This window comes from Zonotrichia leucophrys, chromosome Z, assembly GCF_028769735.1.
Source record: "Zonotrichia leucophrys gambelii isolate GWCS_2022_RI chromosome Z, RI_Zleu_2.0, whole genome shotgun sequence".
Classification (NCBI taxonomy): domain Eukaryota; kingdom Metazoa; phylum Chordata; class Aves; order Passeriformes; family Passerellidae; genus Zonotrichia; species Zonotrichia leucophrys.
The window spans coordinates 32,694,385-32,718,519 of record NC_088200.1 but is presented as its reverse complement, the minus strand read 5'-3'; the positions used below and the strand labels follow the sequence as shown (position 1 = coordinate 32,718,519).

At 41.6% G+C, this 24,135-nt stretch overlaps 2 protein-coding genes across 2 annotated transcripts in view; one reads left to right on the top strand and one right to left on the bottom strand.

Moving 5' to 3' along the window:
• Positions 1–465: 465 nt before the first annotated feature.
• PPWD1 (peptidylprolyl isomerase domain and WD repeat containing 1) lies at positions 466–13,420 on the bottom strand. Its single transcript, XM_064735962.1, has 11 exons — positions 13,211–13,420; positions 11,723–11,825; positions 11,017–11,117; positions 9,680–9,800; positions 7,413–7,860; positions 6,634–6,824; positions 5,960–6,149; positions 4,788–4,969; positions 2,551–2,632; positions 1,793–1,975; positions 466–821 (listed from the first exon to the last, which is right to left on the bottom strand). The coding sequence occupies exons 1-11, from the start codon at positions 13,356–13,358 to the stop codon at positions 678–680; spliced, it is 1,893 nt and encodes a 630-aa protein (XP_064592032.1). The 5' UTR covers positions 13,359–13,420; the 3' UTR covers positions 466–677.
• CENPK (centromere protein K) overlaps positions 13,357–24,135 on the top strand; it is a 30,599-nt gene continuing 19,820 nt past the window's right edge. The window contains exon 1 of the mRNA XM_064735963.1: positions 13,357–13,438. Within this exon, the coding sequence (XP_064592033.1) occupies positions 13,436–13,438 (3 nt within the window). The 5' untranslated portion in view covers positions 13,357–13,435. The remainder of the gene's footprint in view (positions 13,439–24,135) is intronic.

The following is a 24,135-nucleotide window of genomic DNA, read 5'->3' as shown; positions in this document are numbered from 1 at the left end:
TACAGAGACTGAGACCAGGGGGAGAAATGTCCCAGAGCCAAAGAAGATTCAGTGTGGGTACCCCTCGGCCCCAGGGGGTATATAAAATATGGGGGGACAGATGTCCCAGAGGTGAGAGATTGAGCTTTTTTGGAACTGGACACAGCCTCCTTAAAAGGACAACCCTGGAAGCAGCCCTGATTCTGGTCCAGTGGTGAGAGCACCGGAACAAGGACGGAAAGGGCCACCACGACACATGGAAGGACTCCCTCTCCTCTTGAGGAACTGAAGTTGAGCATTCTAAAGGGTGGTGCTGGACCCAGAATTGATTTTGGATTGTATTGTATTGGGAATTTGGGGGGAGGAGGAGGAGGAGAGTGTTTTTGTGAGGTTTCATTTTCCTTGTTTTGTTTTTTTTTTTCTTTTTCTTCCTTTTGTGTGTAGTTTAGTAATTGTTTTTGTAGTTTAGTTAATAAACTTTTCTTCTTTTTCAAGTGAGAGCCTGCTTTGTTTATTCCTGGTCAAAATCTCACAGCAGACACCAGAGAAGGTGTATTTTCATGCGAGCATTTGGCCTTGTGCCAATGTCAAACCAGAACATCTAGGAACTATGAAAAATATTTGTTCTTCCTAGGTCCCTCTCTGGGTCCCACATGCTCAGGTTTTTTCTGCTTAAGCTGGAAGCTTCAATGCCTGCCTTACTTCACTGTTATATTAATGATGCTGATGTCCTCATAGGGTTTGTCAGTTTTCGGATTGACTTTGACATTTGAGATTCTCTGAACAACTTCCATTCCTTTAGTCACCCGTCCAAACACACTGTGCTTGTTGTCGAGCCAAGGCTGTTTGAAAGCACAGGAGGAAAAGAAAAGCATATTAAAATAGAAAGCAGCATGTAGGTTAGGTACCAAACCAAAAATAAAGTGTACATGGATACATTTTGTGTGTCCAGACTATGGAAGCCAACACCCTGTAAACATTAGCATGCAAGGAAATACTAGAATGTAGCTAACTCTGCTTTCTTAAAGTACTACAGAGGCCATGTTCTACCAGTGCAGTAGCACTGTATAGTTCATTTTAAAGTGCATTCTCAGTTCACAGAAATGTTTCAGTCTCTCTGTTTCATGTTATTTTCACAAAGGAATTTTAAGTGTCAGTACAGAATACTACCCAATTCAATACTGAGACGGTATGCCCAATTTCAACATAGGCCCTCATACAACTTAATAAACCTCAGAACTATGGTAGTTAGTTTTTTTTTTTAATATATTACTTTGAAGTGCTATAAGAATGCAGTTTTTATAAGCGTTATTTTTAAGTTTCTATATCTTAGATTCACATATCAAAATTTTTATTGTCGTTTTTATTGGCTCTGAATCTATACACAGATCAAATGAAATTTTTAAACCTGAACACTGGCTTCCTGGTATAGCTACAATCAGACACCATTAGAAAGACATCCTGGCACCCTATCCAAACCCCAAACAATCTAAGCAATACCTAGATTTCCATCAAGTTTAAACCACTATTATTAACATAAGATACTCTAGTAATACATAATTGCAAACATGCCTAGGAATTTTATACCACCCTTACTCCATTTAAAGGGAAAAGGCCTCTTGATCACATGTGATGGAAAAGTATTTCTATCTTGTAAGGGACAGTTTCAGTGAAGCCTATACACTACACATCACGTGTATCATTTATTTGTAAAGTAAGCACTAATGTGTTCCTTTTTTCATGAGAAAAAAGTTGATTTTTTACTATCTAGGTAGCCTCTCAGGCCTTAAATTGAGCTTTTAGCATTACTTACCGTTGGGACTACTGTTATAAAAAACTGGGATCCATTGGTATTTGGTCCTGCATTAGCCATGCTGAGTGTATATGGTCTGTCATGTCGTAAAGTTGAATGAAACTCATCTTCAAATTCTCCTCCCCAAATACTTTCACCTCCCATTCCTGTACCAGTTGGGTCACCAGTCTGAATCATGAAACCCTGCACAAAAATTGTAAGTGATCACATTACTGCATAGAATACATAACCATAAGTGTTATGTGCTAGGTGACATTTTTTCAAACTTACTTCAAACCTATCCACAAAATGTGTTAAAATGTTGTGTGTAAGGGAGAAAGCATTTAAGACTTTTTTGTGCCTAACAAGTACTTGAGAAAAAGCAAGGTTACTCACTATACCTGCCAATGAAGGACAGAAACCTGACTGTCTCTACCTTTTGCAAATTCTTAGGCTCTGTCACTTGATTCTGGTGTGACAGAAATAAAAAGCCTTACAAGAAAGGTATTCTGACATGAAGCAAAGTTTTAGTTCAAGCAGGATAGCAGGACTCATCTTTCAATTTTCAGTTTTCTGCTACCTTATCAGTTGTAGAACAGCTACTACAACTTTAGTAAGTGCTAAAGCTATTTAGGACATTGGAGCTGTTCAGAATTATAAGGAACTCTAAATGTACTCCAACAATCCTGTGTGCAAAAGGGAAATGGAATTGTTAACAGAGGACTGACCAGCAGAGTACATTACGTAAATTAACAAAAAATTAACATGTTACAAGTTACCTTGATGATACGGTGAATTATGTGTCCATTGTAGTAACCATTCCTGCTGTGCACACAGAAGTTTTCCACTGTTTTGGGGCACCTAAAATCATTCAACCGAAAACACAAGAATATTTGTCTGGTGACAGGGCCATAAAGATTTCAGCTGGGACTAAGACCCCCTTGTGCTGTGCAATGTCTCAGGACTCTGTAGGAAGGGATTTAGCCAACTAAGGAAAAAACACATCTCCAACTCCTCAAACCTAAGCTTAAAAAGAGCTGAAAGCAAAAAGCTTGAGAATTACAAAGCTGTGTGATTACACAGAAAGGGAGCAGCCGTATTAATAGCACAGGGATGTTTTATCTGTTGCTGAGCAGGGCTTATGCACTGCTGAGGCCTTTTCTGCTCCTAATCCCACTCTGCCAGTGAGGAGGCTGGGGCTGTAGGAGTTGAGAGGGGACCAAGCTGAGACAACTGAACCCAGCTGACCACAGGGATGCTCCACTGCACATATGGCATTATGTTCAGCACATGAAAGCTGAGGGAAAAAGCAGGGGACATGCAGAGTAATGGTGATTTGCCTTCTCAAGTATCCACTCCATGTGAGGGAGACCTGTTTTCTTGGAGATAGTAGAACATCTGCCTGTCCAGGTTCCCTATTTTGCTTTGCTTGGGTGCATGCCTTTTGCTTTCCCTATTAAACTCTCTGTACCTCAACTCACAAGTGTTTTCACTCTTACTCTTCCAGTGCTCTCCCATTCCACCAACGGAGACATGAGCAAGTGGTTCTGGGGGTCTTAGTTGCTGGCTGGGGTTAAACCATGAGAGCCAGAAACCAAATCTGTCTCCTGAAGGCCTAGTTCAAGGCACCACTGAGTATAGGTTCCCTAGTTTTCTATCTGCACTCCCTATACGGAGAAAATGGCCATGCTGAGTCCATAGGTGTAGAGTTACTCTAGTCTAACTGTGAAATGAAGTATTAGCTTGGGTTTTAGTGACACTCCAAGCTATCTTGTGAAAAAGAGCACCAATGTCATAACTAATGGAACAGACAAGATTATAGTCCCAGTTCTTGCTGAGCAGTACAGAGTCATTCACAGTTTTATTTCTCAATGAAATGACCGAAGAATTCAAAGATGTACAGAGCCATATCCTATATGCTCTTCTTTAAAGTTTTAATCACACTAAAGAGATTTTAATTTAAAGCTCAGCTGGGAGAAAATACTACAGTAAGAAAGGACAAACCAACCCTAGTAATGCTCTATTTAAAACTGCATACAGAGCATTGCAGTGAAGCACCTTGCAATACTGTGCATGTATGACACATTAGCATGACAATTTAAAGAAAGAATTAATGTAGCTTGACCTGTAACTTGCTAGCAAGAGCTCTACCATTACTACAACCTATATGCTATAATTATGAATTCCAGAAACTAGAGCCAGATGCAAGGAAATACTGGTAAAGACTGCAGTAAAAGTCTGGTAGCCCTAGAGGGTAGAATTGAGGTTAACCTCCTGTGCTTAAGACCAAAGGTGAATTCATTTTTGGAGACGCATGGAGTACATCAACATAATTAAGGTTTCTATGTACAGCAATATATTATATAAATTTCCTGTTAAATAACAGATTATTTGCAATTTTTGCACCACAAAAGAGAGAGAAGGACATACTGATTTAGCAATTGTCATGCAAAAAACTTTTCAATTCTTTGCCTGGTTTTGCATATACACAACACTAGTATTATATGCTGGTATAAATATTATATGGCTTTTAAAGGAGCTGCAATAACAAAGTGTAGTACACTGGCCACATTCAGAAATTGCAACTACTGTTCTTCTGGCTCGCACAGACCTGCTGCCAAATCTGCTGCTGCTGCTAACGTCATCTTTCTTTTTCAAGATCTGTGCAAACAGCACTGCCTTACAATACAGAGCTTACACAGAAGATTATCATTATCTGTTCAAGAACAAAAGTTAAGAAAGGAAAACCCTCCCTGAATCAATAACTAAATAAACCCAAACACAATTCCAAAAACTCCTGTGCCCCAGACTATTTTTATTACCCTACTTTATTTTTGTTTGTTAAGAGTCACATTCCTCCCTTAGCATATTAAGAAACTGTCAGGAAACAAAAACAGTAGAAAATGGGAAAGAAAATAATTATTTCTAGCATGAGATAAGTCTTGGACACTGCAACCACAAGGGGCAAAAGAAAGCAACAAAACCAAAAACCCCAGAAAAAACAGCAACTACATACTCAACAGGAAAAAGCTTGATATGAATATCTCCCATGCTTGTGTGGATGATGGCACTGTCTGAAACTCTTTTGGGACCTTCTGCCTGAGTGGCTGCCATGACCTCTTCTTTAGAAGGTTTCTCATTAAATACATCTCTGTCAGAATCTGCACTCTTTGTGTCTTCTGGTTCGCGTTTAGTAAACTGAAGCACAAAAGAAAAGGTTAACTGTTTTTTTCTTTTTTCCTCTTAAAATACACAGTGCCCTGCACCCAACACATCAATGTCATTATTCAACCTGCTGAACACCCAATTCAATTTGAAATGTACAAAGACAATTCATAGACAGTCTATCCTTGGACTGCTGTGTTATGTTACCAGCATTTCCACAGTCACAAATTCCAGTAAAACTACATGCAAATCCAAATAACTTTTAATAATCTGTTATCTTTAAACTTTTCCCTTTACAACAAGAGTCTGCACTAGTTGAGCATCTTTTCTTTAAAATGAGGTGGAGAATACCAGGCTGTTTTGCTATATTAAAATGAAATTGGCAAGCTTTATGCCAAAAGGATTACCTGTGCTTTGCAGTTGTGCTACAAAGTTAAAATAAATCCTCCTATTCCAATACTGCATTAATATAAAACTACAGAGACGCAGCAAATTTAAGGCATAACAGACAGTCCAAACTCTAATCTCTATGGCTATGACCTCTCAAATGAGCTACTAACCACTCTGAAATTGTTTGTTTGGTTCCATCTCACCTAAAAACCCAACTGTGAACAGGAAGATGACTCCTTTCTTGATTGCTTAAATGTCCTTATTGTTACTAAGTCTTGATTCTTGTCTGAAATTTTTTTCTATTATATTGTTTTATGCATACAGTTGCTTATCGTTTCTTTATAAAATCTGGTTAGTTTTTTAAGTGCTCTTACTTAGGTTCTTTTTCAACAAGAACAAAAGGATATCTTCTTGGGGGAATAAAAATCTGTGAAAAAATCACAGCTGTTTCTAGTTAACATACAGATAGTTCAAGATAAAAATTCTAAATATACTTGCAACATAAAGAGACTCCTTTGTAAAAGCTGCATTTACAACTACAAAAAGCACTAGAAAGGTGCAAAGAGAAAAACAAAAAATAATGTAGAGTAATCAATACAAGAATGGAGCTATCTAAATAGAAACCCCACACACCATGTAAAACCTGTTTTTTTTAAAAGCTGTGCAGATTACTGTTGGATCTGCCTGAATATTCTGGAGAACAGGATTTTCAGATGCCTTCATCTCTATAGTGATCGCTGCACGATGTTTCTTTGCTACTCCTTGGAACAAAGCCAGTTGCATCATTCTGATGTTCTCTTGTTTTCCCAAGATACGAATACACCTGAAATTCAAGATGTAAAGAGGTGTAACGTTCAGCTGCTCACAGTCAGAAAATATCTTCTTTCTGAATGTTAGATTCAGAGCAAAATTTCAAAATTCTCTCAAAATAATTATTTACTAATAATTTTTATGATGTTTCTCTATTTAAATTTGGTACCTTAATTTACCAGTCAGCCTCCTTAAGCAATAAAAATCCCAACAAAATGATCCATCTTTACTTGACATTTACATTATCCCATCCAGTTAGATAGAAATTAATTAATTACATATTTTTAATACATGTGCTTGCTATCTGTCTAAGCTGTAATCTCCAGCGACTCCTTACACAGAATGGGAGCCTTACAGTGTAATGTAAGGCTCTCAAATAAGAACACAAAAAGATTAGACACCTCCACAGTCATATCAAGTTTTAAATACACTCTAAATCTGACTGAATAAAGACTTTAAAACAGAAGTTTATCTCTCTGTGTGTCACAGGAACTCACCTGTTAGTCTCTACATTTATGACCTTAATGCCCAACATAGTTCCATAGAGAACGAAGTGTCCAGTTTCATCAAAAATTATATTAATTAATCTTACTGCATCCACTTTCTCCAGCTCACGCTCAACTGCCATACGCCGCCCAAACTCCATGTCAGGCAGTTGTTGTCTCATCTGCTGAAGTTCAGTAAACATCTACAAAAAAAAACCCCAGCACTATAATAACATATTTTAAACTTTTTTTCCAGTAAAACACTGATTCACATGATTAGAAAATACTGAATTCAAGTGAGATTACTCCATTCAAACTTAACTGAAGGATTTAGATAAATACAAGGAATACTCTCTTTATTTTAATGATACAAGAGGCATGTTGTAGGACTAGGCTTAAGCATGAGAAAATGTGCAGTTGTCTATCAAATTTCTTAGAAGATGACAAATTTAATTCATTTTCATGGTGTCACTTGCAATGGGCTTTGTCCACCATCTTCCACAATTGCTTTCTAGTTAAGTGTAATCTAGCAGCATGAAAACAGAAATGAAAATCAACAACTCTGTTTCACTATGTAGGTAACATAACCAGCAAGAATTCATTTTGGGGCAAAGCAATCTAAGAGACAAGCAAGAGAATACCTCTTGGTGAGAGAAGGCCTTTTTTGCAAGGAAAATATGGGAAGGAAGCTTGCCTTTAGAAATAAACTATAGCTTAGGTGAATGTGCTGGCAAACAAATGCAAGTAAGTAGAGAAAACATTTCAAGAAGGAGAAACAAGACAAAACTCACACTCAGAGATTCATCAAAGACTCTCATGAGCTTTCCCGTCAGAAAACGAAAAATTCTAACTTTTCTGTCAGACCCAAGAGTGGCCATTTTCTTGCCGTCGGGTGAAAAACTTATACTGGATGGGTAAGCCTTGCATTTAGCAAATTCGTATAGATCGGTATCCGTTTTATACTCCCAGTTCACATTCTTGGGAAATTTATACTCATGAGGAGTACCGGTCCAGTACTCGATCATTCCGGACTTGTCCGAAGACACAACTGCTTTGTAGACAGGGTTCAGGCGTATCTGAGTAAGAGGGGACATGTGGAGTTTATCGAAAACGTGAAGTGGCTGGTTATTTCCTCGTCCATCATATATGAATATTTTCCCTGTACTTTTCTCAGATGTTGCAACAGAAGATATAGCATCTCCAGGGCAATATACCCATTCACACTGGCCAGGGTGGTAACTGCAACAAAGAGTAGAAAGGAAAAAAAGTTAAAAATAAAGTAGGAATGGTTTTAATTAGGTAAGAGTCAAATTATGCTGTAAACTTGAAATCAAACACCAGAAGCAAATTTTAAAATTTATTTACTAGTTTTGCTAATACATATCTTGCTAATATTGAGCATATTATAGGCAAGTTTTACCAAGAAATACCATTCAGCAGAAGACTACCAATTTCTGTTCCTTCCATATTGTTTTGTAAAGAGGCTGTGATAGTCCAAGTAGAAAGTGGGTAAAAAGGACTAATTTGGATAGAAATTCAGATAAAAAGCCCAAGCGGCATTAATATATAATGTAAGTCAATACCATTCCTTGTCCATCTTTTAAGTGAGTAATGACTCACTAGTATTGAAGACAACTGCACCTCTGCCATACACTTTTGCAAAAGTTCAACTAGATCTTGCCAGAAAAAAACCCCACAAACTCACAAAATCTCCAAGAAGTGATACAAACCAAATTAAGACAAGCCCTCTATATTCAATAAGGGTTGTGAGTGCATTTAAGAAGAAACTCATTTGCTACTTGCAAAAATCTACAAATAAGGTAAGTCAGAGATACAGTCAATAATATGTCTGTTTTAAAGTCTGTAAGCAAAGATTCTGAAGACTAGAACTCAAACTAAATTGCAAACGGCAAAACAATTATACAATCTCCAGAGGAAACGTGTTTAGTATCCTTTTACAAACTGAACTAACGAATGCTGATGGAGTGATGATATTCTGACATTATGACAAGACACCAGTAATTTAGATTTTCAATTTCTGTCTGTAAAGAGAAACAAATACTTTGTCTCAAATTCATTAGGAAGAACAGGATCAAATAAATATGAAGTCTCTGCAGAAATAGGCAACATTTTCCAGATGACATATGGAAGCAAAAAGCTAAAGATTTGCAGAGAGACATGGTCTGTAGATTAATTGTAGAACTGGAAAGCTCTGAAGATCAGGGGTGCTTTTTTGAATATAATTTTTCTATAATTTCACCAATTTTGTAGTAACAGTACAGGGCTATGTCAAAAATTACAGCGAAATCAAAAAGCTTAAGCCTAACTGGAATTTTTCCAGAACAGACAGAGAAGAGAGAATCAATTCCTACAGGTGAAGTACATTATCTGGAGGATGACACTAAAACTGCAACAAACAAAGCAGATAGCATATGCTTTTATTACATGTTCTTGTAAAGGCTTGTTTCCCTGGCTTTACACTTCTATTCAGTTTCAAAGCTAACCAATACATCATGGTGTGGTGTTTATTTTTCTCTGGTATTGTTATAATTCCAGCAGCATTCATTCCTGTTTCTCCCAGATCCTTCAGGTACATAATGTGTAACTATAAGACTAAAGAAAAAAACAATATTGCTTCTAGCAGAAAAAGGAAATTGTATCCCTATGACAACAAATTAGGCAATACAGGCAGGACAAATCCCTTCCCTAATGGAACTACTAACCGACTGTAATTTTTAAACTCAGTGCCAAACAACAGAGAGAAATTACGCTTAGCTAAATATTTGGAGAAACCCCACATCTTTGTGCATAATATGTAACACTGAGGAAGTTCCTTTTCTACTCCTCTCTTCCAGTGCTGCAGTAGTAATTTTTTCTATTCAGTCAGGCAGTCTCCAGCCATTGGATTAATTTCAGATGCAGGTTTACTCAACTTCATATGACTGAGGCATGGGGGAAAGGGAAGAACTCAAGAACCCCAAATTACTGACTAATCTCTTACCAAAACAACCCCCACTGATAATCTCAAAAGAACACTTCTGAGAAATAAGTAACTTACCCAAGTTTCAGCATGTTGATCATGTCAAAGTTGACTACATCAAACACCTTCATCGCTTTGTCATCTCCAACAGAACAGAACAATGCCCCCTCTGAACTAACAGCAATACTCTCAATAACACCTGTGAATTAATTTAAGATACTATTAAGAAATAGGAAAGGACATCCTTCATTCCAGTATTACATACGGAAAACCTACAGAGGCTGAAACCTGTTTCCCAACTGTTTTGTCACCTTTTTCATTTAAAACTCTATCTGAATTCAATTAAATATTATTTAAAAAAATAAAATTCACAAAACAGCACTTGATGACCTACCAGTATTTAGACTCAGGTATGTGATAATCAAAAATTTACGAAAAACATAGTAAAATATTATAATGGCAGTAAATTTAGTTTAAAATGTTGATTTTAGAAAATTGGGAACATTGTGATGGAGTAAACATCATGTGCTCTTCAGCTGGCATCTCTCAACAGAGTAAAAGAAGCAGAACTCTACAGATTATTACACCCATGATACTCAAAACTCCTCTGCAACTGAGCCTTCCATAAAGTTCTCACAATGCTGATTTTTCACATGGTAGGTTTTGTTCATACCTTTTGCTTCTATATATAATAAGAAGCTGATAGTTAACCAGACTTTAGTATTTCTTGTCACTCTGAAAGGAAATCATGCTTTTACTACCTATTATTAAATATTTTTCTTACTGTAACATTCTGCCTATCAAACTGGATGTTTTTGCTTCAGGCATATCATAGTTACTAATACTGTTGAGAATATAATTTTCTGTCCAGCCTATTTAATGCTTAGCACAGTGTTGAAAACCTTTGTGTACTTATTAGCTCAGACAATTGGGTTAAAGCTTGTCTTAACTGCAATTCTTCTGATAATTACAACAATAAGGCAAAATTTACTCTACAGTTACAGTACTCCTGATGAAAATAACTACTTTTTTTTCCACACTGCAAGGGGGAAGAAAAAGACTGAAGTATCCTTATTTAAAGTAACATATTTTTAAACTTCTCTGGATTTTATGAACACTTTTGTATATCTTGTTCACTTATGTTCCAGTTACTCTCCCACAATCAGGCACAAAGCAATGCAAAGGCCTCATTTTTCATTTTCATGTTTCATTTTCATCCTATCCCTGCTATAGCTTGGGAGCAAAATGTAACAAGACAGAGGAATAAAAGGAATATTGGTAGATATAATTTAATCTCTGACTGCACTAAAGGAACCCCAGAAACTGTCTCTCTATTTGCACTCTCTCTTCAAACAACAAAGAGCAAGGGAGAGGAAAAAGTAAACTCCTTTAAATAAGAAAGAGCAACTTCTCACCCAGGTGACTTCGGAAGTGTTTAACAAACTCAATCCCTTCTTCTATTTTCTTCCAGAATTTTACATGTCCATCATGACTGGCTGTTATGATAAAATCTGTCCTACAATTAGAAAAGAAAAATAAAATAAAGAAAACAGATGCACACACTATGCACCTTCCCACTGGTCAGTAATTTGCACTAGAATTAACACTGTGCAGAGAATGAATCTCAAGAAATTACTGTGAAAGTCTGTCTGAATGGGTACTTTAACTCCTGGAAAAACACAACAGGTATTTTAGTGCATTCTGGATTAATCCATGAAAAGTCAAAATGAAGAAAAATATAACACTATCCTTTTTGAATATGTAAATATAACTCCTATTTTAAGTCTGGTTTCATGGTAGTTACAATGTGTGTGAGTGAGATCTCTGCAATTCTGATGAATGGTATTTTTTCAGAGGGAGTAAGTTATTACTTACTCCTGTATTTCCTGCATATTTTAACAAGGATTTTAAGACTCTCTTTTAGCCTAAAAAACAACTTGAATCTTGCTTCTAGGTAAGCAAGATAAAACTTTTTTTTTTTTTTAAAAACCCACCATCCTTTAAAAAACCACTTCAAGACACTGCAACTTTCTGTTATAAAGCTTCTACAGTGAGAGCTTCTTAGTCTACACAAAAACACACCCCAGATGAAGAAATATAATGGAGAACAAAAATACTTACTTTGTACATGCCACATGTGTAATAACATCTCTGTGCATGTAACTGCGCTCATACATTGAAGCTGACGGAAGATTTTCAAGATAAACATGTTCGAATTCAAGAACTACACAGAATAGAAAGAAAAGTCAGGATTTTTTTTTTCATGAAGTTACATCTACATTTTGTTTTCTTTTACCTATCCTTTTATTGCTTACTCATGTTTAGTCTACATTCTGTTTTCTTTTACTTATCCTTTTATTGCTTACTCATGTTTAGTCAAAAATATGCAGGATTTTGTGCAAACATAATTAAAGAGCTTTTAGGTCTGGTATTGCACTCAGACTTACACATTTTCTGTGGAATAAAGCCACTCAAATGCTGCTTTAACTCATATTGCTCCATCCTCTTAAGGCAACTGCTACAGTAACTGTCTTGCTGTTTCAAAAAGAAATAATGTCAATCAACAGTTTTTAAGTTACTGCCAGAAAACAGAAGGTCATCTGAACCTCATTTCATTCTAAAACCACATGTATCCCTTTTGTTTTCACAAGATTTGTGATCCCACACAGGTCCTGTAGTCTAAATTTTGAGCATATACACCTATTTCATTGTTTAACTGGCCAATCTAAAATAATCTGATTTTGAGTTTTGTTTCTGATCTTTAGATCCTACTTGTTAACACCTGTGCAACAGTATTTTCTACTGAACTTGCATGTTTACATCTGATGATCATTGTTTTTTATACTTAAAGAAAACTTTAAGTGATACCCAGAGAGCTGGAAGTTGCTGCACACATCAACACCACATGCCAAAACACAGCCCGGAGGCTTCTGCTGCTGCAGCTTAGGGTGGTGATCTGAAAGATGGATTAACTCTACAACAATTAACAGCACAGCTTCAGCCTGCACAGCAGCAGGGCTCTTAGCCTTAAGGTGTTCTCCAGAGGAAGCAAAAGTCTTAGAGTCACAGAATGTTAAGGGGCTAGAATAAGCCTTAAATACCATCTAGCCCCCTCCTACTAGACAAAGCTGCTCCAAGCCTTATTCAGCCTGGTTTTAAATACTAGCAGGGTTGGAGCACCCAAAAAAATCACTGGGCAACCTGTGCCAGCACCTCACAGCAAAGAATTTTTTTTATAGCTAACCTGAATTTTCCTTTTTTCAGTTTGCACCAACTAGTCTTGATGCTATCACTGCAGTTCCTGTCGAAGAGTCCATCTACAGCTTCCTTCTAAGTCCCTTTAGGTACTGGAGGGTTGCCATGAGGTCTCCACCTAACTTCCTCCTCTGCAGACTGAATAGCCACAAGTTTCTCAGCACCAGGCACCCCCGCTCTGTAATTCCGCATCTGAAGGTTTCCCAGTGTGCTCATTTTACATACGAGACGCAGCTTCAGGAGCCGGGCTCCCAACAGCTGCCCTCACCCCGCGGCCGCTCCCGCACGGCGTGGCCTGGACGCGATCCCACCGTCCCGACCCCAGTCGGGGCAGAGCTTCACTCCTCCCCTTACCTCTTCTTTTTTTCGCCTGCGCGGCTTCCCCCGGGAGCGGCCCGACCCAGCGTTCCTCCTCATCGTCCTCGTCCGCTGTCACCGGATCGCCGGCGCCCTCCTCCACCTCGGGCGGCTTTCGCTTGCGCTCCAGCTCGGTGGACGCCATGGCGCTGACGTCAGTGCCCCGCGCCGTGCGCTCTGCGAGTGACGTGCACGCCGCGGCTCGGACGGCGGGAAGCGGCCATGGTAGTAACGGGCGGGAGGGGTGGCGGGCGAGCCCCGGGCGGCCCCCGGCGCTCAGGGCACCCCGGCGCTCCGACACCTCGGCGCCGAGAGGCGGTCTCGGCCGCTGGGGCCGCGGGGCTGCTTTGCGGGGAGGGCGCTGGCTTCCCGGCTGGGAAGGGGCGAGCTTCATGCCTGGGCTGTGAGCGGGAATGTGCCGCCTCACGTCCTGCCGCCGTTGTGCTGCGGGGGTTGGCGGTGGGGGCTCCCTGTCTCACCGCTTTTGAGAGTTGTTTGTACCTTGCCGATATTTAGCTTCCTAAGGTGCCTTCGTGTCTCTTTCACAAACCTTCCGTCGCTTTCCTCTCCCCTCCCTCGCCGTCTGCCCTCAGCTGGTGTTTGTGTGTGTTATGAACAAGAATTCGGTTGATTTTTTTCTGTTAGAAAAAAAGCTACGACTATTAGTGGGCTGCTGCTTATGGTAATTACGGGTCGTTGTTCTTAATAGTTGTTTTTGTCTTAGTAAAAGCCCTGGGTGGGGCGAGGTAATGGCCCTTCTCCGTAACGGGTGGGGACCTTCCCAAACAGAGAGGAGAAGAGACCTGGAGGGGGGGGTTATACAAAGTGACTCCAGGACCAGCATGCTGTGGGGGACTAGAGCTCCATATGCACAGAGAAAACCCCAAAAAACAACGAGCCAAATAAGAGTTGAGAGACTAAAGTTGAAATAAACAGGGCCAACAGACTTCTTCTCCTTTTTAATGCCTTTATTAAAAGTGATCAGCTCAGGATTGGGCGCCCCGGCAGGGCTGCAGTCCCCGTCGCGTCTCCCAGGGCGACTCAGAGGAGGAGGATATGCGCAACTCCGTCCACTAGGAGCAGAGCCGGGGATCCAGTCCTCGTGAGAGCCTTTAGGGCATGATGTCCCCGTCAGATGTTGTCCTTTAGTGATTTTGTCCAGCTTGGTCCTGGTGTCGGGATGACTCTCTGCTTAGGGTGAGAGGGACTCCGCATCTCTGCAGGCTCAGCAATCGGCTCCTCATGTCCAGACATCACTTTAGTCTCTCAATTCTTATTTGGCTCGTTGTTTTTGGGGTTTTCTCGTTGCATTTTGGAGTCGAGGTCCCAAAGCCTGCTGGTCTTGGAGTCACTTTGAATAACCCCCCCCACCCTCTCAGGTGTCTTCCCTATATTGGAAGAGAGCACAGCCTCGGGGAAGGGCCATCACCCCACCCAGCTAGGCCTTTTACTAATACAAAAGAGGAGATAAGCCTCAACGACCCGGTATTACAATAACAAAGCACTAAGGAACCCTGGCAGAGACAGATCTGGCTGCATCTCTGTAACTTTCTCACAAAAAAATATTAACTGAATTTTTGTTCATAACAGTCCCCCCTCTTTTTCTTTGATCGAGCTTAAGTTCTTAAGCTCGCATCAACTCACAATTTTTTGTTTTGAATCTACTATAAATCTCTTGTTCACTTTGGTAATCATGGTTACTTAACCTTGTTACTTTTCTTGGTCTTTGCAGATTGGTTTGTACAGCCAATACTGTTTTACTAAAACAGACAAATAAGCATCGTAAAAAGAGCAATCCTCCAAGTACACACACAGCGAGAAAAACCACTTTTTCCCATACATATTTTCTGAAAATCTCTAAATTCTCCCACCCACTGGGATCAAGTGTAGGAGTTTGATCTTGATTATTTACACATGCCAATCTTTTTATTTTGTTTGAAATGTCCCTAATAATTGAATTTTTTATTTTTAATACTTCCTGGAGCCGGATGACTTTGTTCAACACAGATTTTGGGATCTGAACTTGGCTTTTACAATTTTGGATCTTCTCAATTTCTATTTCACTTTCCTGGTTTTGTTTAATTTCTCCCAAATCATTATATATAGGAACTCCCAAACTTGATCCAGTTTCTTTGGGTAATAAGAAAATTGGTGTTATCACCTTAGCAATGCAGTTGCCAGATGAGATCAAACTTAGGGGGTTTAGAGTTCCCCTGAAATGTGTTCCAAAAGGGGTTTATCTCTTTTCCCGTACACTCATATAAATACTTGTAACAAACAATTTTTCTTACCATTTTCACCATTTCTTTGCTTTTTACTAGATCTGCTGAGCTTGTTTTAGCAGCATCACATTCAAAGCACAATCAGGCTACCTCTATAGGGCACTCTCCTAGGAGTGGCTGCCTAAAAGTTGCAGTATTCTCGGCTATCCAATACACTCTCTTATTTTTCTGATAAAAGACCAGTTGGGAGGGGTTAACACAATCAGGGTTAGAACTGATGTGGACTCTCGACAAGGAGCTCACTTCCTCTTCATAGCGGGGTTGGTAGCCTTTACTGCATGGCTCAGCTGGGCTCCCCTGAGCACCACCAGCAATCAGAGCCATCAGTACCACCCTTCCCAAGAGTCCAGTATGGGTTATCTTGCACAGCCTGCCCACCCGGCCTTGCCTCTTGGGGAATTTTTTCCTGAGGAGAAGCTTCCAAGCTCTTTAGAGTCCCTTCTACCCGCTTCTCTGGTTAAACCTCTCTTGGTCTGTTCCCTACAAATTTTAGTTTCCCCCCCAGGGGAGTGTTCTGTAGAGGGTTAACCTGGAGTCTTTAGAAGTATGTTGGGGAACTTCAACTAGAATTACTTATTTATAGCCTTAAACTTTTTACCAACATAATTTACGCAAAATGGTTTTGAAACATTTTAAGCAATATTAGAACTCTGGTACCAATTTTTTCTCTATACAGTTCAGTCTTTCTGACTCCTCCTTCTGAGAGTCAACTTTAAATCTCAGTATACTCAGGTGAATTAACTTGTGATGTGGATGAATCCTTATCCCGTGCCCGGAGATGAGTGGTGTGGACTCTGGCCCAATGCCAGCAGGAGAAAGGGGTGGAGTCTAGTCCAATGCCAGAAGAAGAAACTGGGAGTCTGGCCCAATGCCAGAAGGAGACAGGGGTGGAGTCCGGTCCAATACCAGGGAGAATGGGGTGCAGTCCGGTCCAATACCAGAATGCCAGAGGGAAAAACTTGGTGTTGAATCCTGGTCCAATACCAGGGGTGAGAGTGATGTGAGTCCAACCGTCTTAGTAATGAAGAATACCTGAAACGGGCTTTCAAACACAGGCATTAATGGTCTGCTGTTAATGATTTTATCAAAACTCAGCTTCTCTGTTTAATGTTATCAGTAATTTCTCTTTTTCCATAGCTTGTATGTTTCTCTTATCAACTTCTACATACTCTGTATTTTGCAAGGAGTTGTATTTCTCAGCTAACTTAACTCTCAAAGTACTTTTATTCTCCTATTTTTCTGTGTATTTAATTCACTGGTTTTCTGTTCTATTTTTCAAGATCTTATTTATTTATCTCTTGCTTCTGTTTCATACTTTCACTTACAGCTTAAATATTTCTTTCAACTCCTTACACTTAATTTTTTTCCTTTTTTTTTTTTTTTTTACACCTTTCTTTTACACAGTACACTTCCCTCTAAGAAGATGTGGTAAAACTTGTAACGCACAATCTACATTACTTCTATTCTAACTCATCTATATTCACTCTCTCATTTCTCATTCACTTTCACACATTCCTCCACACCTTTAAGACACAAACTTATTGCTAGAAAATCATAGCCCCCCCTTTCCCTGGGGTTGGCCCACAGGTCTCATTATCTCTGGGCCTCTTGGAAGGGCCCAGACTCTGGTTGCCTCTGGTGCACATTCACCTGTGAGGCTGCCTGCGTGTCACTCACGCTCTTACAGCTACGGCTCCCTCACCCATCTGGGGAGCACTAGTCTGGTTTGCAGGTCGCACACACACACACACACACACGTGCTTTGGTCACAGCCCCCACCCGCCCGGGGGACACCAGCCTGGTTTGCAGGTCACACACACACTCCCACTGCCCCCTCCCCACCTGCCCGGGAAGTTGAGGCTGACTTTGCTTGTGACTCACTCTCACACACACAACAAGAAAACAATAAGGTACCTTTTACTTTCACACCACTTATAATAAGTTAAGTCTTACTGGCCAGTTTTGGTGGTATTGGATATCCTTTCTGCCTAGCTGGTTTTTGTCTAACTTCAGATGTTACTTTGTTGAGACAGGACTTATCTGCTCCTGTATCAACCAAAAATTCAAATTCCTCATTTAGGGGTCCCACTTCAAAGTTTACCAAGGGCTCTTCTAGATGTTGCATCGGGTCCCCTAAAGTATAAAGCCCCTGACCCTCTACTCGTCACCTCTAAGGATCTTCTCTAAATTATCTTGTTCCCTGGCTATTGCTGCATCGAGACTGAGGTTTCTACAAAACCTCCTGGTGTGTCCTGGCTCTCCACAGTAATAGCAATGTCGTTCTCTCAAAGGGACTTGAGGTGTCTCTATCCCTTTTGCACCTGACAGTACAAGAGGCCTATCCTTGCCTCCTCCTGGTGGTGGACCCGCCCACCCTGCACTTTCTCTAGCTATAGCAACCATGATCTTAGCCTTCGCCTTTGCTTTTTCTTCTTCCCTCCTTAAATACAACTTCAATGCCTCTCTTAATAACTCATTAATGTCCTTCTCTTGCCAATCTTCCATCTTTTCCAGTTTTCTCCTTATATCAGGCCAAGATTTGGTAACAAATTGGACCTTTAGCAGCATTTGACCTTCTGGGGTGTCTGGGTCTATTCTAGAGTACAACTGAAAGTTCCGCCTTAGGCGATTAAGCCAGGCAGCAGGAGCTTCCTCTTTCTCCTGCATGCCCTCAAATGCCAGTTGGGTGTTAGTTCCTTTGGGAACTGACTCTTTGATCCCCCGTATTATCAAAGACCTATATTCCATCATGGCCTTCCTCCCCTCCTCCTGGTTAGGGTTCCAGCTGGGATCCGTTAGTGGCAATTTCTGTTTGCCTGATGGCACCTGGGGTCCTGGACGGTTATCTTTCTCCCAAATTCTTATGCCAGCCGCCCTAATCATCTGGACCTCTTCTGGGGAAAATAATGTACTCAGGATGGAATTCATCTCCCCCCAAGTGTAGATATTTGGACCTAGAAATTGATCTACTTGGTTAGCTATCCCCACTGGGTCCTGAACTAAATGCCCCAACTCTTTCTTGAATTCTCTCACCTCAGAAGCAGTTAGGGGAGCATTCACAAAGCCAACACCTCCTGCTATTCCTCCCATAGGAACCTCTCTGAGGGGAAAGAGTCTCTCTGCCTTGGAGGTCTTGGATCTGGTGCTACAGTACGGCCCATCTTCAGATGCCAAACTACTTTGAGGGATATCTGGGTTACCCTGAACGCTCTGCCCATCAGCAGGTGTATTTGCTGATAGCTGGTGATCGGGCGAGGAGACATTTGTGCCCCAACTAGGAGGAGGTAAAGGGACAGCAATAGGAGGGGGAAAAGAGCCTGAGTGGATATTAAGTGCAGCTGGAGAAGGGGTGGAGAATGCAGCAGGTGGAGTAGGCACTTGTGGTGGTGCAGAAGGAGCTGGAGGGCATACTGGGTTTATCATAGCGGAAGCTGAAGAGGTAGAAGGAGGAGTTTGAACAGGTGGTAGTGAGATGGCAGCCGGGGGAAGAACCGGACCTGCCATTTGAGGTGCTTGAAGAAGAGGATTATAAGGTGGAGGGGCAGAAGGAGGCAGATAATCCAGGGGATCCCATCTTTTACTAGTCCTATCATCCCCTCCTTCATTCCCCTCTTTCTTCCTCTGTACCTTACAAATTCGCACCCCTTCATCCCCAACAGCGCTCTTTAACCAGCAAGCTACATACAATAATTGCTCAGGATCAGTATCTCCTCGAGCTGTCAGATAATTATTTAACAGCTGGCACATCCACTTATCCTTTGTCCCACACCAAGGCCATCCTCCTTGTAACTCTAATTCTGGCCACACTTCCATACAATAATGGATCATTTTCGCTTTATCTAATCCCTCCGTGGCCTCTATAGAATCCTATTTTACTAACAGTTCTCCTAAGGGACTATTGGGATGTATATACCTCAGTCTCTTACCAGTCTTTTTACTAATACACCCTCCCATTTTACAGGTCTTAACAGTGAAAAATCCCAAAGGTGCCTTTACTGACCGGTAATTTCAAAAAGAACCTTCTTTGAGGAGCTTCAGCCTCCTCCACTGAAACTTCAAATTTCTGCCTGATGCTCAGGACTTTATACTGAAACAACTGCCCGATCTCTTGATTGCCCAACTTTCCCCACGTCAGGTCTTACATCTATCGGGACTTGAACACACAAAACCTCGGCCTAAGAATCCAGGTCGTGCCTGACTCCCTCTGTCAGGAAAAACAACTGCCTGATTTTTAGTTTGCCTAACCCTCCAATTTTTAGGCTTCACCGTATCAGGACTTAAAAGGAAACCACAGCCTCCTTCGCTGGGGTTTGTGCCTGGCTCCTGTGCCAGGACTTACTTTTGCCTGCAGGGCTTGTGAGTTACCCGAATCCTTCTTGGGACTGACAAAATCTTACGCGAATCCTTCTCGAGACTTACAACTGCTACCCGAATCCTTCTCGGGACTGACAAATCTGACTGACTTCCCTCTGTCAGGGCCTATTTTGGGTGCGTGCCACTCATACAAATATTCCCTCCGCACGCCCGGAGCGGGGGGGCCCTTTATTCCCCCTTGGGAGACGACTCACTCACGCTAATTCCAAGCTCCGCCCCCTGTTCCCGGCCGGCTCCTTCGCAGGAGTCCGGAACCGCGGTACTGAGAGGTCCGCTCTCACTTCGAAGGTCCGGCTGCCGGCCTTCGTCTCATTCACACACACATGCGCACGTCTCCCGCTCCCACCACCGGCTTTCTCACCAATCCGGTGCTCCGGTGCTCCTCTGCGTCGCTGCTCCTGAGCCGATCCCTCTGGTCCTGGTAGCCAGCTGTCCTGAAGTCCAAGATGGCCAGTCTTGAGTCTTCTTGCGGCGTGGCTATCCCGGACGAGGCCCCAGCTGAAATAAACAGGGCCAGGAGACTTCTTCTCCTTTATAATGCCTTTATTAAAAGTGATCAGCTCAGGATTGGGCGTCCCGGCAGGGCTGCAGTCCCCGTCGCGTCTCCCAGGGCGACTCAGAGGAGGAGGATATGCACAGCTCTGTCCGCTAGGGGCAGAGCCGGGGATCCAGTCCTCGTGGGAGCCTTTAGGGCCTGATGTCCCCGTCAGGTGTTGATCCTTTGAACTTCCCAGATGGCTGGTCCCGGCGTTGGGACGACTCTCTGCTCAGGGCGAGAGGGGCTCCGCATCTCTGCAGGCTCAGCACTTGGCTCCTCATGTCCAGACATCATTTTAGTCTCTCAATTCTTATTTGGCTCGTTGTTTTTGGGGTTTTCTCGTTGCATTTTGAGTCGGGGTCCCACAAAGCATTCTGGACTTTGGAGTCACTTTGCATAACCCCCCCACCCTCTCAGGTGTCTTCCCTATGCTGGAAGAGCGCACTGCCTCGGGAAGGGCAATCTACCGCACCCAGCCAGGCCTTTTACTAATACAAAAGAGGAGATAAGCTCTAAGGACCCGTGATTACCATGACAAAACACTAAGAACTTTGGCAGAGACAGAGACCTGGCTGCGTCCCTGTAACTCTTTCTCACAAAAAAATATTAACTGAATTTTTGTTCATAACAAAAGTGATGTCTGGACATGAGGAGCCAAGTGCTGAGCCTGCAGAGATGCGGAGTCCCTCTCGCCCTGACCATGGGAGTCGTTCGCAGCGCCGAGACTGAGGGGGACCGCGCTGAGAATGCAAGATTTGACGGGGACACCACGCCCTAAAGGCTCCCACGAGGACCCGATCCCCTGGCTCTGCCCCTAGCGGACAGAGCTGTGCATATCCTCCTCCTCTGCGTCGCCTTGGGAGACACGACGGGGACTGCAGCCCTGCCGAGCCGCCCAATCCTGAGCTGGTCGCTTTTAATAAAGGCATTAAAAAGGAGAAGAAGTCTCCTGGCCCTGTTTATTTCATGTGCGGGGTCACAGGACGCATTTCGCCTTCCTCATGTGTGTGTATGGGTGTGAAAGGGACAGTGCCAAGAGAATGCTTGCAGGCTCTTGTTGTAGTGTGCTGTTAAGTTCCTTGTGTTATTCCCCCAATTTATGTATTGTTCTCCCCTATTATGTGTAAAATGGTTTCGTTCCCCCAGTTTTTTCCGCCACTGCTACCCTGTCAGCTAAGTTGCTATAGTAACCGCTATTCATAGTTGCCGGTATGTAATTGCTCCTCCCCTGGTTTCCCTTATAAGTGAAAGTTGTTTCCTCCCTGGGTCCAGTCAATCACCCCCTTCTCCTCCCAGGTTTCGAGAACCTTCTCCTCTCTGGAGATGGTGGTTGGCTGGGGTCCCAGGACACCTCCTTTACCTTTTGATTATTGGTCTCCATGGTGTGTCAGTTCTGTGAAGTTCATCCCCTCACCTTTCCCGATTGGTTCCGCCTGTACCCACCCCCCTCCTTTATAATCCTGTTTCACCCCCTATTGAAAAAACTTTTTCCCGGTTGGTTTCCCCGCGTTTGGATCCTGCAACACCTTCAATAAACCGACGTTTAACCCCCAGGAAATGGTCAGCTCCGTTCCTCCCCAATACCAGCGGTGTAAGCCAGTCCGCAGCCAGCGCAGCCCGAGGCCATCAGACGCCGAGGGGTGCTGGCCAGGAATTGCAGAGCGGTGTCGGCCTTTCGCCCTCAGCTAGTCGGACTCTAAACTTCGGGCCACTTACGCCCTCCTCTGCAGGCTCTGCTCCACTGTGCCCAGCAGTAGGACAAGAGGCAGTGGGCAGAAGCTGATGCACAAGAAGTTCCCCCTGAACATGAGGAAGAGCTTTACAGTGCAGATGACCATGCGCTGGAACAGATTGCTCAGAGAGGGTGTGGAGTCTCCCTCACTGGAGATACTCAAGCACCATCTGGACACAGTCCTGTGCCATGTACTCTGGGATGACCCTGCTTCAAACGGGAGGTTGGACCAGATGACCCCCGTGGTCCCTTCCAACCTGACTCATCCTGTGATTTTTTTTGTAAAGCCTTGGCTAGCATAGAGCCTACACTTGCGCATGTGTGTATTTCTTACCTAATTATATAGTCCTAAAACAAAGTAAGAAGGAATAACTTGTTGAAAATGGAAGACATTAGTATTAATGAAAAAAGAACTTTAGGTTTTCAGGTATGGTGTGGAAATAAAAATGTAATTTAACCATACTGAAATGGGGAAAACTGCAAGCTACAGGAAGATGAGGTCCGAAAGTGACATTTCATTGTGTGTACTGTGTAAGGTAGATAAGAGCGCAGCATTAAGGACGGCAAGTCAGTTTGGCTTGTGAGAGCCCTGTAATGTCTTACAATATGTATATTTTGAAATGTTGTATGAAATTGACCCAGAAATTTAAAGTTATCAACAAAATAATTTCATCATTTTTGTGTGATCGAGGTTTTTCTGTCTTTCTCTTCAGAGAAGAGAAAGCATTATTATTCCACATAATGCTTTTAATAGTGATGAATTATAGTATTGCAGGGGATATGGGCAGAATAGGTTTTTATCCCACCCCATGACCCCTTTAAATTTCCAAAGCATGGGGTTCTTTTTCTCCCTTTTGTTCTTCTGTCTCCCCACTATCCCCCCAAACTCTCTTTGTCTCTTTTTTTTTTTTTGTCTGAGAAAAAACTAAGACTGCTTAGTTTCTTTCTTAGTTTCTTCCTTCTGGGCAGTCTTTGCTGGAGGCATTTCAGAAGTCTTAATAAATTATGGGAAATGGTTCTGTTTTATATTATGGAGCCATTCCAAGACTCTTAAGAAGATAATGATCTTGCTTTCCAAAATCTATGCTCATTAGTTCTTATAAGATCATGGTAACCTAGATTTTGTAGAGCTCTGTTTTAAATGCAAGAAATTTGCCAGGAAGACTTAGTAGAAGTATTGGCTATGTGTGAGTTCTCTAGTGTAAGTCCAGCATTCAGTGAGATGTTCTGATTCTCTTTCCTTATCCACTTTGCTATGAGGTGCTTGAACTTCACAAGTACCAGTAGAATACTTCACTCCTTTTAAAGAATAATAATAATTTTCTCTGATGCTGTGTTTTTGTACTGAAAAAGAACAATAGATTGAGTTAGTAATTTATGCTTCAATCAGAAGGTAGAAAAGTGTAATTCTTCTCTAGGTCATTATCTATTTTTAACATTTCTGTTTAATCTCTATGTGTTTGGTGGGTCTAGTGACCCATTAAGGCATTTTAAAGGCTTCCTGCATCTGGTATATCTAGCCTGTTGATTGTTTTCCCTGGGAAAAAAGTTATACTCCTTCTTATTTTTCCCCTGTTAATTGCTGCTGTCATTCAGGTATCTCTTAAGTGAGAAGCATACAAATTCATAAATTCCAGTTGTTTCTTTCTGACCCAACAATTTCTCAAAGTTTTTAATTTAACTTGGATTGATTTTCATTTTGGCTCCCCAGGTGCTCTCTTTCCTTGGCTGTCTGTATGTTCTTTCAGGTTCTTTTGTTTGTTTTTCTAGTAACTTTGAGGGTGCTTAATTTGTTAATCAAAATATTCTGAATTCAAATGAAAGAGAAATAGATTACCATATTTATTGACAGAATAGAAGTAAGTGCTTGAAAAGAAACATATATATATAATACATAATAAATATTGCACATAAATGGAGGTAGAGCGTGGCTTTGTAGATGTGAGACTCCCTTATTGTTTCTATAATAAAGTTGTTGGAAAATAAAGATGCCATT